Source organism: Melanerpes formicivorus, unplaced genomic scaffold (genome assembly GCF_026170545.1).
Source record: "Melanerpes formicivorus ecotype bairdi unplaced genomic scaffold, bMelFor1.0.p_v2 SCAF_29, whole genome shotgun sequence".
Lineage (NCBI taxonomy): Eukaryota > Metazoa > Chordata > Aves > Piciformes > Picidae > Melanerpes > Melanerpes formicivorus.
In genome coordinates this window covers 3,748,273-3,761,445 of record NW_027142381.1, presented here as the reverse complement: position 1 = coordinate 3,761,445, position 13,173 = coordinate 3,748,273, and the positions used below count along the sequence as shown (strand labels likewise).

Sequence of the window (13,173 nt, the reverse complement as noted above, 5' to 3'; positions counted from 1 at the left end):
CGGCTCTTATAGCCCCGGCACCGGAAGCAGGAAGCGGGGCCGCGCGTACCGGTCCGGGGGCGGCGGGGGGAGAGCACGGCGCGGGGGCGGGAGGTGGACGGCGCCCCGCGAGGGACAAGCTTGCGGCGGTTGCGCTGCTGCGCGGGGGCTCCGACCCCTCACGCAGCTGGTTCCAGAACGTTCGGCGGCGCCTGAGGCAGCGCGTGGTGGCTCCCGGCGGCTCCCAGATGCTGCGGTGCTGGCGGCTGCCTGTGGCTCAGGTCCGGTTCTGCAGCTCTGAGCAGCCCTGAATTAGAGCAGCCCGGGGGAGAAACACCTGGGGACAAAATCTGGGGATGAGCCAGCACCGTGTGCTCACAGAGACCCAGCCGTGTCCTGGGCTGATCCCCAGCAGCGTGGGCAGCAGCTGGAGAGAGGAGATTCTGCCCCTCTGCTCTGCCCTGCTGGGACTGCACCTGCAGTGCTGGACCTGCTGGAGGGGGGCCAGAGGAGGCCACGACAGTGATGTGAGGGCTGGAACCCCTCTGCTGTGAGGACAGGCTGAGAGAGGTGGGGCTGTTCAGCTTGGAGAAGAGAAGGCTCTTTCAGTACTTAGAGGGGCTGGTAAGAAAGACGGAGAAAGATTTTTAGCAGGGCCTGTTACAGGACAAGGGGTGGTGGTCTTCAGTTTAGTTTGGAGAGGAAATTCAGACTCGATATCGGGGAGACATTACTTTGTGCTGAGGGTGATGAAACACTGGCCCAAGTTGCCCTGAGAGATGGTAGATGCCCCAGCCCTTGAAACTATCCAGGCCAGCGTGTCTGGGGCTCTTAGCAGCCTGCTCTGGTAGAAGATGGCCCTGCTGACTGCAGGGGGCTGGACTGTGTGGCTGTGGAAGGTCACTTCCCACCCAAACCAGTCTATGACTCCATGGTTCATGTCCCCTCAGAGCTGCCCCAGCTCTGGCCAAAGGAGGCTGTGCTGGAGACTCCCCATCCCACTGCCTTCAGGCTCTGTACCTGCAGTGTCACCCTCTCTACACCTAGCAGGAGGGTTTGAATTGGGCCTCAGCAGCAGGCAGTGTCAAGGCTGGGTGCCTAGGGACATGAGCTGGCAGTGGCATTGAATGGTGATGTCTCTTCTGAGCACTGGCAAACACTGGTCAAGGACACACTGTGGGTTGTGTTGCAGAGGCTTCCTGTTGAGCAACAGCCCTGCTCCTCCAAGAAGAGTATTTGTGCACCACAGACTCAAATTGATTTACAGCACACTCTGTTTATTGATGGTATTAGTAACATACCATTCTAAAACATGATGAGGCCTTAAAAGCTTGCCAGGACCTTGAGAAAAATGCTTGAGTGGCATATTTGTTGGGAGGAGGGATGGAGAGAGGTCTTCCTGCCATCATGGTGCTAGAGCACTCATGTTGCCCTGAGGTCTGTTCTTAGCTAAGGGAGATGGGGGGGGGGGGGGGTGCAGTGGTAGTGCACAGTGCCAGGCAGCTTTAGCTCTGGCCAGCAGAAGCTGAGCAGTCTGTAGGATTACTGGGAAGGGTCAGCAAGTTGGGCAGCCACCACCCCTAACACCCTGTGGAAAGGCACTGTAGAACAAGGCCAAGAAAGCAGCTGCCAGCTGCACACCACACTTCATTTGTAGGCATCAGCATTACAACCTGTGGCAACCCAGTGTGGATTCCTCTGTGGATCAGTCCAGCGCCCACATGTCTGACTGCACGTGCATACCTTGTAGGCACAAGTGTGGAGGGTGAGCTCTGGCAACAGCCCAGGCAGCCCCCCCCTCCCCTCCAGCAGTGCTCTAAGCAGTAAGTCAGACTGAACAGAAACAAAGAGCCATTTGTATTTTGAAAAGACTGCATTATAACTTCACCCCCCAAAAATCTTGTTCCAGTGCTTTATCTCAGCATCTCACCACTAGAAACAAGGTTTTCTGGATGTGCACAGGAACCTTGTGGTCTTTACCTGCAGCAAAATGAGAAGCAATGAAAAAATCACCTAGTAGAGACAAAACACAAACATGTGCTTTGAATTCACCTGGGCTGCATTCAGCCCCAGAAAGCTTTCAGCAGGCTGGGGATACACTCTTGGGTTCTTCCCCACTGCCTGCATGCAGGCATGGCCAGGCCCCTGGGATGGCCAGGGCCAGGTCAAGCCCTACTCCCATGGACACCTCTCCATGGTGGGACCGAGGTGCAGACATATGGCAGCCAGAACCAGAGCTTGGTAACTCAGCCTGGTGAGGTTGGGCACGCCAAGTGCTGTTTTGTTTCCCATTTCTGCCAAGGCTTAAAGAAAGAGGTTAGTTTGGAAGCTGCATGAATAAGCAAATACTTACAGAGCTGTTTCACTTGACCTTTTGAAGCACTGAAAAGGAAGGAGAAAAAGAATCTTGTGACCTTTGGTATTTCCTAGCCATAGGGGTATTTTTTGCTTTAATATCTTGCAATATCTTCACCTTAGAGTATCTACTATTTGATGTACTTAGTGTCATTCTAAAGCAAGAGGTAGTGTGCAGAAGTTCTGTAATGGGGGCAAGCAACACCACAAAGTAGGTGGGGAAGGTAAAGATAACCCAGAGCACTGCAGCAGAACAATACCCAGTTTCTTAAGAAGCTAAAGCTTTCCATACCTTAAAAACTTTATCTCTTCGAGCTATGACTCCAAAAAGTAGTGTGAGTGCCACCACCACAGCAGCAGCAATAACAGCCTCTGTGGGAAACACAGGCTTTTTGTCTGTTCAGAGAGAGGAGATTGAGGGTGTGAGAGATGAGTACAGTCATATAAAAGAGAATGTTTCACTGTGGAAGGAGATATTTCTTTCCCCCCTGCCTGTCACTGCTGATTTAACTGTGCTCTCTCTGCTGTCTGCAGGCTGCCTCTGTGTGTTAGTCCCCTGGAGAGAAGGGAGCCAAGCCTGTATTTCAGTGAACTGGAGGAGGAATTGAAATGTTGGGCCCTGAAGAAGATCCCCAAGGCAACTTATGCATGGAAATAAGGGTGTCTGGGAGCACCACTGACACAGGTAACATTGCTTTTCTCCCTGTTCTAAGAGTGCAGAAATGAGAGGGGTCTGGGCAGTGGGTGGCAAATGGATGCCCAGTGGGTACAGCATCACCTGTCTGATATCTGAGTGTCCAACCCCAGCAAGGTTTCTACCTCCCTGTTGTGCACAGGGCTGTAGTCTCTTCTGGAGGACAACTTCTCCTGCCTTAAGCAGCTCTTTTGGCATGACAGAGTACTATAGTTGGAGTAAGAGGCTTCAAGTGAGACCTGAGGTGCTTTAAACCACACTTGAATGTGCCCTGCCGGTGTGGGAAGTGAGACAGTGGGATGAGTGAGGCCAGGTTTGCTGAATGCATTTGAATAACAGGTCGAGCAGGAAGGGCTCTTCCTGGTGCTGTGGTCCCAGACACAGGTGCAAGGAGAGCTCTGTGCTGTTACTGTGCCCTCAGAAGTTAAGGTGGGGAACATACCACACTCCTAATACACTTCCTAACACTAATGGATTGCTGTCATTGTAAGAGAGAACGGAGAGCTATTTGTAAAGCTTATTGTTTGGCAGCAGCTTTGTTACCTTCCACTATCAGGTGGAAATCCTTTCTCCCTTCTCCCAGAGAAGATTTCACTATGCAGGTGTAGGTCCCATTGTCAGACTTCTGTACTTGCTGGATAGTGAGCTCAGCGACCTCACTGGTCTGGTACAGCTGGTACCGGTTCTGCTGCAGGCTCAGGATGGTGTTGTTCTTGTACCAAGCTACTTGGGCTTGAGGGTTGGCTTTGGCATTGCAGCTTATAGTAACATCTTTCTCTTCTTCGATGTGGAAGGACTCTTCTCCACTCAGATCGGGAGGAACTGTTCACAGCAGTGAGGTTCAATAGGTCAGTAATAATGCTGCTCGCTCTTTAACACAACTCACCCCTTGTTCCGTGGTGTAACACATCCCAGTTGTGCAGCCCTTCCTGATCCCCAGGAATTAGCAGGGCAATCAGTGGCAGTCACTCCCATAACTCCTCTGCCCTGACTTGTATCCTTGGCACAGAATCTAGGTGGAGGCAGGGACATATCCACAACATCTTCTTATTAAGGGCCCACCCACTCCTATAAAAGAGGCCTCAGATGAGGCCATAAGCACCACTGCACCGGGAGTGTCTTATCACGTGAGCCATCTCCTCCTAAACGCATTTTTTCCTGCTGAAGACAGTGGAAAAGGGTGCAAAACACCCTGCCTTCAGCTAGTGCCCAGACACTGAAGTGCTCAGCCCACGATTTCCTCCCACCCCAGGCACTCTGCACTGATATCCACCACTGCAACTCACAGAGGACATCCAGGACCACTGACACCTGAACAGAACTGTCCCGCGCCAGCCTGCACGAGAAGGTGACTCCGTTGTCGGACTCGGTGACTGGGGCTATGCAGATGTTGCTGATGTTCACTTTATTCCCATCTTTCAGATCCACCTGCCCATCTCCTCGGTACCAGAGCAGCTCCTCAGCCTGGCTGCTGTTCTGCACTAGGCAGGAGAGGGAGACAGCAGGGGCAGGAACTGTAGAGAGGGTGAAGTCAGCAGCATGGTCATTTACAGACAGTTCCAAACCTGCAAAAGAAGGAGAACAAAGGCACTAAGCATCCCAAGCTGTAGCCTTCCCACAAAAGCTTCTCTGCTAGCTTCTCAAGGTCCTCAGCCTCGGAGGATGGACTGAAGAGTTTCAGGCTCCAGGTTGACAGTTATTTTCAGGTGGGAGTTTAGTTTTTGAGACGAAAGGTTGTCTCCATCACAACACTCCCTTCACTTGCTTAAAATAAAAGTGAGGCTTGCAACAGAATAGACTAGACTAGACTAGACTAGACCAGGTTGGAAGAGACCTTCAAGATCATCATGTCCAACCCATCAACCAATCCAACCCACCCAAACAACTAAACCATGGCACCAAGCACCCCATCAAGTCTCCTCCTGAACACCTCCAATGATGGTGACTCCACCACCTCCCCAGGCAGCCCATTCCAATGGGCAATCACTCTCTCTGTATAGAACTTCTTCCTAACATCCAACCTAACCCTCCCCTGGTGCAGAAAAGGTCTGAAACCCAACAGTGGCCATGTGACAACACACAGAGCAAAAGATCATCCTCATCCTGCCAAGTCTTGTTCACCCTCTTGCTGCAAGTCACCTCTGCAGCATACCTGTGCCCTCTGGTTTTGTGCCCACTGTTTGATAGCCTGGTTTTGGCTGGAACTGAATGTGCTTGAGAATATCAGTTAGTTAATCAGCTCCACAGCAGTATCCTGGTCAGTCTGAGTCTGGCTGCTGGAGAGTTGCACATTGTGTAACATACAAACCTCAGGTCCAAGTAACCAACCAGTATGAGAAATGAACTTTTGTAATGGGCTGAAGCTCTCACTCCTGTGGTCTGTGTTATAGATTCATAAACTAAAAGTACAGCTCAGAATATAGAGGCACTGAAGTCCTGTGAATACAAACAAATCCAAAGCTCCCTGTCTCTTCCCTGCTGTTCCCAGGTGGCCAAAGCTATCATACATTTCACTGCTTAGAGCAGGTTTGGAAATGGTGACCTTCTCATCCCTGTGCAGCTGCTGCTGGAAAATGCTGAAGCTTTGCCATTCCCCTGCTCTGCTACTCTTAAACTCAGAAACCAGTCTTGAGACAATCCTCTGGGGATGACCTCCAGAACATCCCAGAAGACTGGGATGCTGGTGTGGCACAATCACCCCAGGCACTGCCCAACCCTGGCCAGTTTCACATCAGCAGGATGGGGCTTGGACAAAGCCATGATGGATTTTTTTCCGTTGCTTACCTGTGGCTATGCCTGCCAAAAAGCAAACAGCAAGGACAGGCACTTGGTAGGGGACTGCAAGGCTGCTTCTCTGCACCATCTCGGAGGAGACCGGCTGGTGTCTGTTGGAAAGAGGGTCACGGTGTCGCTGCCTCTGCCTGGGGCTTGCAGGGGGTTAATTGCTTGCCCTGGCAGACAGGGCAAGGCCACCAGGGAATAAACTGTGGTGATTTGTTGCAGGGACTTTCCCAGTGCAGAGCAGAACCGAGGGGATTTTACATCTCTAATCTCTGCTGCGTGAGTTCTTTGTCCCCAGTCACCTGTCTGTCAGGGGAGCCTGTCTCTGGGTTGTGTAGCACAGGACTTACCTTGGGAAGAATCTCTGGAGAGGCTGCTTCTGCTAAGAAATGCACAGCTCTTTGCCTTCTGTATTTATAAGGTCTGAATTTTAGTATTTTATGGTAGCTTAGTAAGAATTGAGTCCATAAAACAGGTTCAAGGCCTCGTTCAATTCCTGCATTTCTGAGCTCCCAGAACACTGAAGAAAAGTATTTGCTGGGCTCTGCTGCCTCTTTTATGAGACTTGCTGAGGCAATGAGTAACTAATGAGAGTTCCTGCACCAGCTGTCAAGACCTGCAGCCAAAAAGAGTACTTTTCCCTCTCAGCTTTCTGGGTGTTCATGATACTGTCTCAAGCTGTAGGAAGTTTATCCTAGAATGCCCCAGAGCAGGAGTAGACTCCAGCTTGTCCCTTCCTGCCCAAGGTTCTTCACCATGTTGTCCTTTGACTAGAAAATGAGAAACTGCTCTCATTCAGACTTTGAACTTCTTGTTGGCACTAGAGAGAGCAGGGACTGTCCTGCTCACTGGTGTGTACCCCCAGGGTGCTCCTATGCTTGGCTCAGCCCTGGGCAGCCCATGAGGCAGAGGGAGTGTCCCTCAGTGCTGGGACAGCTGAGGGCATGGGCTGTGTGTCTGCAGGGGGCACAGCTGGATTTGCCTCTTTATACTTCAGCAGGATGATGGTGAACATGGTTCAAATGATGGGCTCCTGGCAGTCTCCAGACTGTGTTCTCACTGCTGTCAGTGTCCCTGCAGGCACAGGACACGTCACTTATCAGGAACTGGCTCAGCAGAGCCATAAAGTGCATTTAACGAGCAGGAGGAGCCTGGGACATGTCCTCGGTGTTTTCTCTGCCTGTAGACAGCAGTGGCCCAGCTCAGCAGTGCAGAGGTGGGCAGGGAGGGCTGGCTGTATGCAGAGACCACACGAGCTGCAGCACTGTTTATTTGTAGGGCTGATGCAAGTGTGGATCACCTCTGAGTGTTTCTTAGTATGACATGAACATGAACACAGAAAGTGTTCATTGCTTTGCCCTCAAAATAACAGGGAGTCATTTCCCCTGAAAAAACAGCAGTGCACAAAAGTCCCTTGAAGAGACAGTGCTCAGTCTGTCTTCTAGCAAATACCTGGGTTAGAAATCAGTGCCCAGTTTTCAACTCACTTTTTACCTTCACACTCAATTTAAGAAACAAATTTAGCTCCTTCCACCATTTGTTGGAAGTTCTGTGTCCTGTCCTTGTAGCATTTGACTAAATGTTGGCTTATGATCCAGCACAAACAGGTTCAGTACAAACTTCAGTCATAATGCTCTTCTTAAGAGTGAAGTGATCTTTGTGGTTTGGTGTTAAGCTGAGTTGAAACAGAGACAGAGAGGCAAAGGAATGGGCTTGGAAAAGGTTTGTGAGCTCATGCCAAGGTGTGAGCTAAAGGCAGAGGAGAAGGAGAGGTCTGTGTGGAGAGGTCTGTGCTCCCTCTGGTCACTGAGTTGCAATGATAGTCCAGGAGGAGAAAGAGGTAGTTAGAATAAATGAGGATGTGAAGAATGAAAGTATGGAATTTAGGGGCAGATATCTAGGGTAGAAATGAGAGTAAGGGAAGAGTCTGTTAGACCAGTTCTGGGCCCCTCAGTTTAAGAAGGACATTGAGAGACTTGAAGGTGTCCAGAGAAGGGCAACGAGGCTGGGGAGAGGCCTTGAGCACAGCCCTGTGAGGAGAGGCTGAGGGAGCTGGGGTTGCTTAGCCTGGAGAAGAGGAGGCTCAGGAGACACCTCATTGCTCTCTACAACTACCTGAAGGGTGGTTGTAGCCAGGATGGGGTTGGTTTCTTCTCTCAAACAACCAGCACCAGAACAAGGGGACACAGTCTCAAGCTGCGCCAGGGGAGGTTTAGGCTCAAGGTGAGGAGAAAGTTCTTCACTGAGAGAGTTGGTAGCCATTGGAATGTGCTGCCCAGAGAGGTGGTGGAGTCCCCATCCCTGGAGGTGTTCAAGAGGGGATTGGACGTGGCACTTGGTGCCATGGTCTAGTCATGAGGTCTGTGGTGACAGGTTGGACTTGATGATCTTTAAGGTCTCTTTCAGCCTTGGTGATTCTGTGATACCACAGGTGCTCTGTGGTGGGCTTGTCCTGATGCAAAATACAGCATCAAGTGGGACCTGGGAAAGATTCTGTCCCAGGTTTGTGGCAGGTCTGGGCAGCAAGGTGAGCTAAGGTTCATCAGTTGCATGTGTTTTAAATGAGGGCAAGGGCAGTGTCCTGTTTTGCAATGGGCTTTGAGCCCTGCTGAGGGAAGAGAGACTAGAAAAGCAAGATGCTGCTTGGCCAGAGGCGTTTTCAAACCAGTAAGAATTACTTCCACAGTGGCTTTTTACACTTTTCTTTTTATACAGCCTGTAATTATCTTGTGGGTGTCTAATTACTGAGGTCTGAAGTCCTGTGGGTTGTGTTATCTGCCTTTCCATTACGTTTGGGAGGGACGTAAACCTCACGTTCCAGAATGTAAAGCAGCCACTCGTGACTCAGACTGGGATGAATCTCTTCCATGAGGCAGATGCTCCATAACTCTCTATGGCAAAGAATCCAGCCCTCTGGTTTCTGGTGTGAGGTGTTTGGATCAGGCACTGTCAAGGCTGGATTGGACAGACCATGGGATAGAGCCAGAGAATCCTCCCCATTGCTTCCAGCCTGGCATCCTTATGGTGACACTGGCCCCTCAAACCCAGACTGAGACTGTTGTTAAATATGGCTCTGAAGAGCCCCAAAGGGAATTAATTAATAAACACCAGTCTATTCCAGGGTGTAATCCAAGCCTTAGAAACCTGAGAAGAGCAGATGTAGAACATGATAGAGATTAGCAGAAGTTCCTTTTCCATTGGGTCTCTTAACCTCTGACTCCAAACTTCACAGCTGTTTGGGTTCCACTTGGTTGTCCTCAGTGCCAGCAGGGTTAGGGGGCACAACTCATCATCCCCTGCATTTCCACTGGCAGAGGACAATTCAGTTTATGTTTAGCACAGTTGTGAGGGCTGAAGGCTGCTTGTGGGAGGGCAGAATCTGCACAGATGTGTGGAAGCTGGGGAGTGTATCTGTGGGTAGGTTTGTCAGGCAAACAATGCCTGTATCATGGCTGTAACCCTGCTCCAGAAAACACCTTTCTGCAACAGTGCCTGAGGCTCTGCTCAAAGGCTGCTCCTCTCTTCCCACTCATTGTGGTTCCCCCCACTCCTAATCCCTTTTTAATATGCACTGTTATGTGTTTTGCAACACTTCCATTGTTGGGGAATGATTGTAACACCCAAACCCACTGCCTCTGCTTGCCAGATACCTGGGCTGGAAAGCCAGGCTGTCATGGAATCCTGCCTGAACTTACTCAGCACTCCTGTTCCCTCCCACAAAACCTGTTTTTCCCAAGGAGAAAGATTATGGAGATATGGTGTGCCCTGATTTCTCAGACTCCCAGCCTATACCCCACAGATTTTCCACTGCTGAGATGGACAGATCTCAAGGATTTCTTTCATAATTTTGTTACTGATTCTATTTTCTGATGATCCTCCTGTAAACTGTCCCTCACTATGCCACTGAATGGATGCTAAGAGATCTTGAGTCTTGGGGAGGAGTAAGAACAGTGAAAAGAGCACTAAATCAGTGAATACCTTGCATTTTTAAAATCAATTGCTCAGAGGACATTAAACATTCAAATTAAAAGTAGAAATTAATGAAGGAACAGATCCTGAGATGAACAAAGCAAAAGAGAAGTCCTCAGGATGGTGAAGCTCCAGCACAAGTTGGTCACGGATGCCATCTACTGGATACTCACCCGGCAGCTAGCAGCCAAGTCACCTCCTGGAAGCCCTGCAAGCAGGATAATCACCACTGCAGAAGCTCAGAGGCAGTAAACACTGCAGAAGGCTAAATCAGCAGACAGGTCTGCTGAAACCTTTGGGCTCAGAGGAGAAGGAGGATGCATCTTGCAGCTGGTAATTTCCCTCATGTTGTTCATCTGCACTGCAGGGAGTCCCCTGTGCTCCAAGTGATGTAATGAGAACCATATCCTGGGCTAACTAATCCTGATGTACTCTTATTTCTCTTTATGAAGTGTGGCTAAATTAGGCTCAGAGAACCTTAGTTTTCACTTCAGACAATTGCTCCTGGATCTTTTAAACTCTCCCTTTTTCAAGCAAGTGCAAGAAACAGAACCATGCTCCAGGAGGGTAAATCTAACCTTTCATCATGATCATTGAGACATTTGCCAAGGTTTCCTGTGCTGTGGAGAAAGCAACCAGGAGCTGCAGAGACTCTCAGGACTGTGTATGAAAGCTTCACCAAATTGCTGCAGTGGGCATACCAGCAGCCAGCACTGCCCCTTCCTCTTTTCTAGCCACTCTGGGTTACGTTCAGCACTGGTCAGCAATCATCACTTAAAAGACTAAAGATGGTACCCTGGTGTGGCTGTTCTTATCCTGCTCTGAGAAATATGGTCCCACATAACAGGGACTGTGAGAGGAACCTGGCATTAAATTAGCAATACAGGCCCCCTGCAGGAGATAAAAGTGACTGATCTGTATTAAGTTCCACTTAAATGTTGGCTCTTCTTGTTTTCCATCTAGGGAGCCCTGGTTAGTAGCTTTCAGCCTCCACACCTAGCAGTGCTGAGGGAAGTTAATGCCATTAAGCTTTGCTTTGCACAAGTCACTCAGGAAACTCCATTTTCTACATGCTCAAACGAGTTTGCAAGGCTGTTTCCTGCGTCAGCCACAGGGTAAGAGTGTATCATAGCAGAGATATCTGCCAGATTCCCATCACTTGTTATTTTTTGTCTGGACAGAAAACACCTCCCTGCCACTGGTGGGCTGGACTTCAAGGGAGTTTGTTGCCTCTGGAAAAAACAAATACTGAAGAACAACACTAAGCTGAGTGCCTGATTCTTGCCTGATTTAGGTGCTCCCTTGATGGCCAGGACAGGACATTCCCTAGCAGCATTCCCAGATCTCCTCTTTCAAGGCTGTGTTCTGCTGTGGCTGCTCTGCAGCCTGCATCTCAGATATTTTTGTCTACCTAGGAACTTTCATCACCAGTGGGATTTCTTGGAAGTGCTCTGCTGGAAAGTCAAGTGCTGATTTGATCTTGTGAAGTGCTGCCAAACAACATTAGCAGTTTTAACTTCCCTGCTGTGGCGTGATCCCTCTTTCCTTCTGCGAGGAATCTGCAAGGACTGAGCGGCTCTGGCGTTCCAGTTCACGGGGAACCGTTTGCTGCCAGTCTTCAGGAGGAAGCTTCACTCCTCTGTGACTAGAAACCACTGCAGAGAGTTTTGTAAGACAAAAGCCACAGCCCCTGAGCAATCACCTTATCTAGTGCCAGGGCTGCAGCTCTCAGCAAGCACAAGTGCCGGGCAGAGCTGAGGAAGAGGAGGCTTCTTGTAGGTTGATCCCTAACGTACAGTCTTGCTCACCTAGGGATCTGGAAGGCAAAGCTCCTTTAGGTTGGTCCAAGGAAATGAGAAGGCTTTGTTGTTACTGGCTGCTGAGCAAATGAGTGGATGACTCATCAGTCTTCTGCCTCATGCTGCTTTTACAATTGGTGTGTTGAGATTCCAGACAACTGGGCTTTTATCAGCTAAAAAGGGAAATGAGCTCAATTACTCTGTGTAAATCCAGGGCAATTTATTTGTAGACTGAGGACTTAAAGCTATGTAAGGGTGATCACTTCTGAGACAGCCAGATTCCCTCTTGACATTTCTTCTCCCTTTTGCTGTATGAACATTTTGACGACCAAGGTCTTTCAGCTTTTCCAGTTTAATTAGATCTGAGGCATCTTTTTGATGGATAATCCCTGTTCCCTGTTTGTCCCTCTCCTAATGACTGCATGGCACAGATGAGCCCCGAGAAAGAAGCCAATTTACTCTCCTTTTCCTCAGGGCCCTTTTCATGCCGTACCACACTCAGCTTACACAAAGTTTGCATCATCTGATCTCTCACACAGAGGATCCCAGAATGCAGTGAGATGAAAGAGTCATACCACTGAGGGTTCCCCTGAAAATCACTTTTATGTGGTAAACATGGATCTCATGTCTCCAACAGGAAATGCCAGAGCTGGGAAGCAGATGTGGACTCCTGAAAAGTTAAACAGGAATCAACAGGACCTGCTGTCGGAGATGGCCACTTCCAATGTTTTATGGACTGCAAAACACTTTTTGCAGAGTAAGTTCTCCTGCTCGTTATTCTTTGTCACCTTGCCTGCCTCCAAAAAGGAATTAGCAAAGATCTGAAGGAGGAAACCTCCAGGTGCTATTGATGTATCTTCTCATTAGTTCTGCACTGGCTTGCCATCCAGCAACACGCAGTACGGAACACCAAGGTGTCTTAAATGTCTTTAGCACCTCGGGGTTTGGTCCAAAGTGGTAACACAGCCAGGACAGGCCACATGCACTTGCTCCAGGAAGTCAGGCAGCAGGAGCAGCACTTTGCTCCCGGTGAAATGCAATTTGACCACGTGCCAGGGGAAGAGGCCACCTGGCTCCTTCCACCCTCAGCCAAGGTTGTATTTTGTGGAGAGGATGCTGATAGTGTCCATAGCTCAGGGGTGCCACAAAAGCCTGTCGTGACACCCCTGTCAGGTACAGGGAGCATTGCCATGTGCTGTCATTTATCCTTCTGTACACAAGAACTCGATTTAGGGTCATTATCCAGAGCTGCTGGCCCAGTGAGCACTGTGGTCAGGGTGGTCCCCTGCCCGGCTCCTGCGGGGGCTTTCGCGATACACCGAACACAGAAAGACGAAGGCCGCTTTCTCCCGGGGGAGAAAGAAAATCACCTCTTCGGGTACCACCAGGCGGGAATCGCCGCCTCCTCATGCTCCCTGCTTAGCCTTCTTCGCGCCACTGAGGCCGCGGGAATCAGGACGGCGACAGGGACACGGACCACAGCCCGGGCCGTGGTAGCGCGGCCCACGGTGGCGGCGCGTCCTGCAGGGGGCGCCACAGTACTCCCCGGCACCCTACCCCGTCGTGACGCAGCTCTCCCCGCCGTCCCTCATTGGT

At 50.2% G+C, this 13,173-nt stretch overlaps 1 protein-coding gene and 1 long non-coding RNA gene across 2 annotated transcripts; one reads left to right on the top strand and one right to left on the bottom strand.

Moving 5' to 3' along the window:
• The first annotated feature begins 157 nt into the window (after positions 1-157).
• On the top strand, positions 158-13,169 carry LOC137449465 (uncharacterized). The gene is made up of 3 exons (XR_010989394.1): positions 158-260; positions 2,869-3,019; positions 12,215-13,169. It is a non-coding gene; the product is annotated as an uncharacterized lncRNA (long non-coding RNA).
• Positions 1,302-6,302, bottom strand: TMIGD1 (transmembrane and immunoglobulin domain containing 1). Its single transcript, XM_068155016.1, has 7 exons — positions 6,160-6,302; positions 5,813-5,913; positions 4,315-4,593; positions 3,572-3,850; positions 2,627-2,730; positions 2,333-2,361; positions 1,302-1,959 (listed from the first exon to the last, which is right to left on the bottom strand). The coding sequence occupies exons 2-7, from the start codon at positions 5,889-5,891 to the stop codon at positions 1,956-1,958; spliced, it is 774 nt and encodes a 257-aa protein (XP_068011117.1). The 5' UTR covers positions 5,892-5,913; positions 6,160-6,302; the 3' UTR covers positions 1,302-1,955.
• Positions 13,170-13,173: the final 4 nt, after the last annotated feature.

What these genes read in the sequence shown, in the direction of transcription:
- TMIGD1 (XM_068155016.1), bottom strand. Translation starts at nt 5,891, where the DNA reads ATGGTGCAGAGAAGCAGCCTTGCAGTCCCCTACCAAGTGCCTGTCCTT. An exon ending in TTTCCACCTGATAGTGGAAG is followed by an intron (nt 2,731 to 3,571) that starts GTAACAAAGCTG and finishes CTCTCTGAACAG; the next exon opens with ACAAAAAGCCTGTGTTTCCC. An exon ending in GAAGAGATAAAGTTTTTAAG is followed by an intron (nt 2,362 to 2,626) that starts GTATGGAAAGCT and finishes CTTCCTTTTCAG; the next exon opens with TGCTTCAAAAGGTCAAGTGA.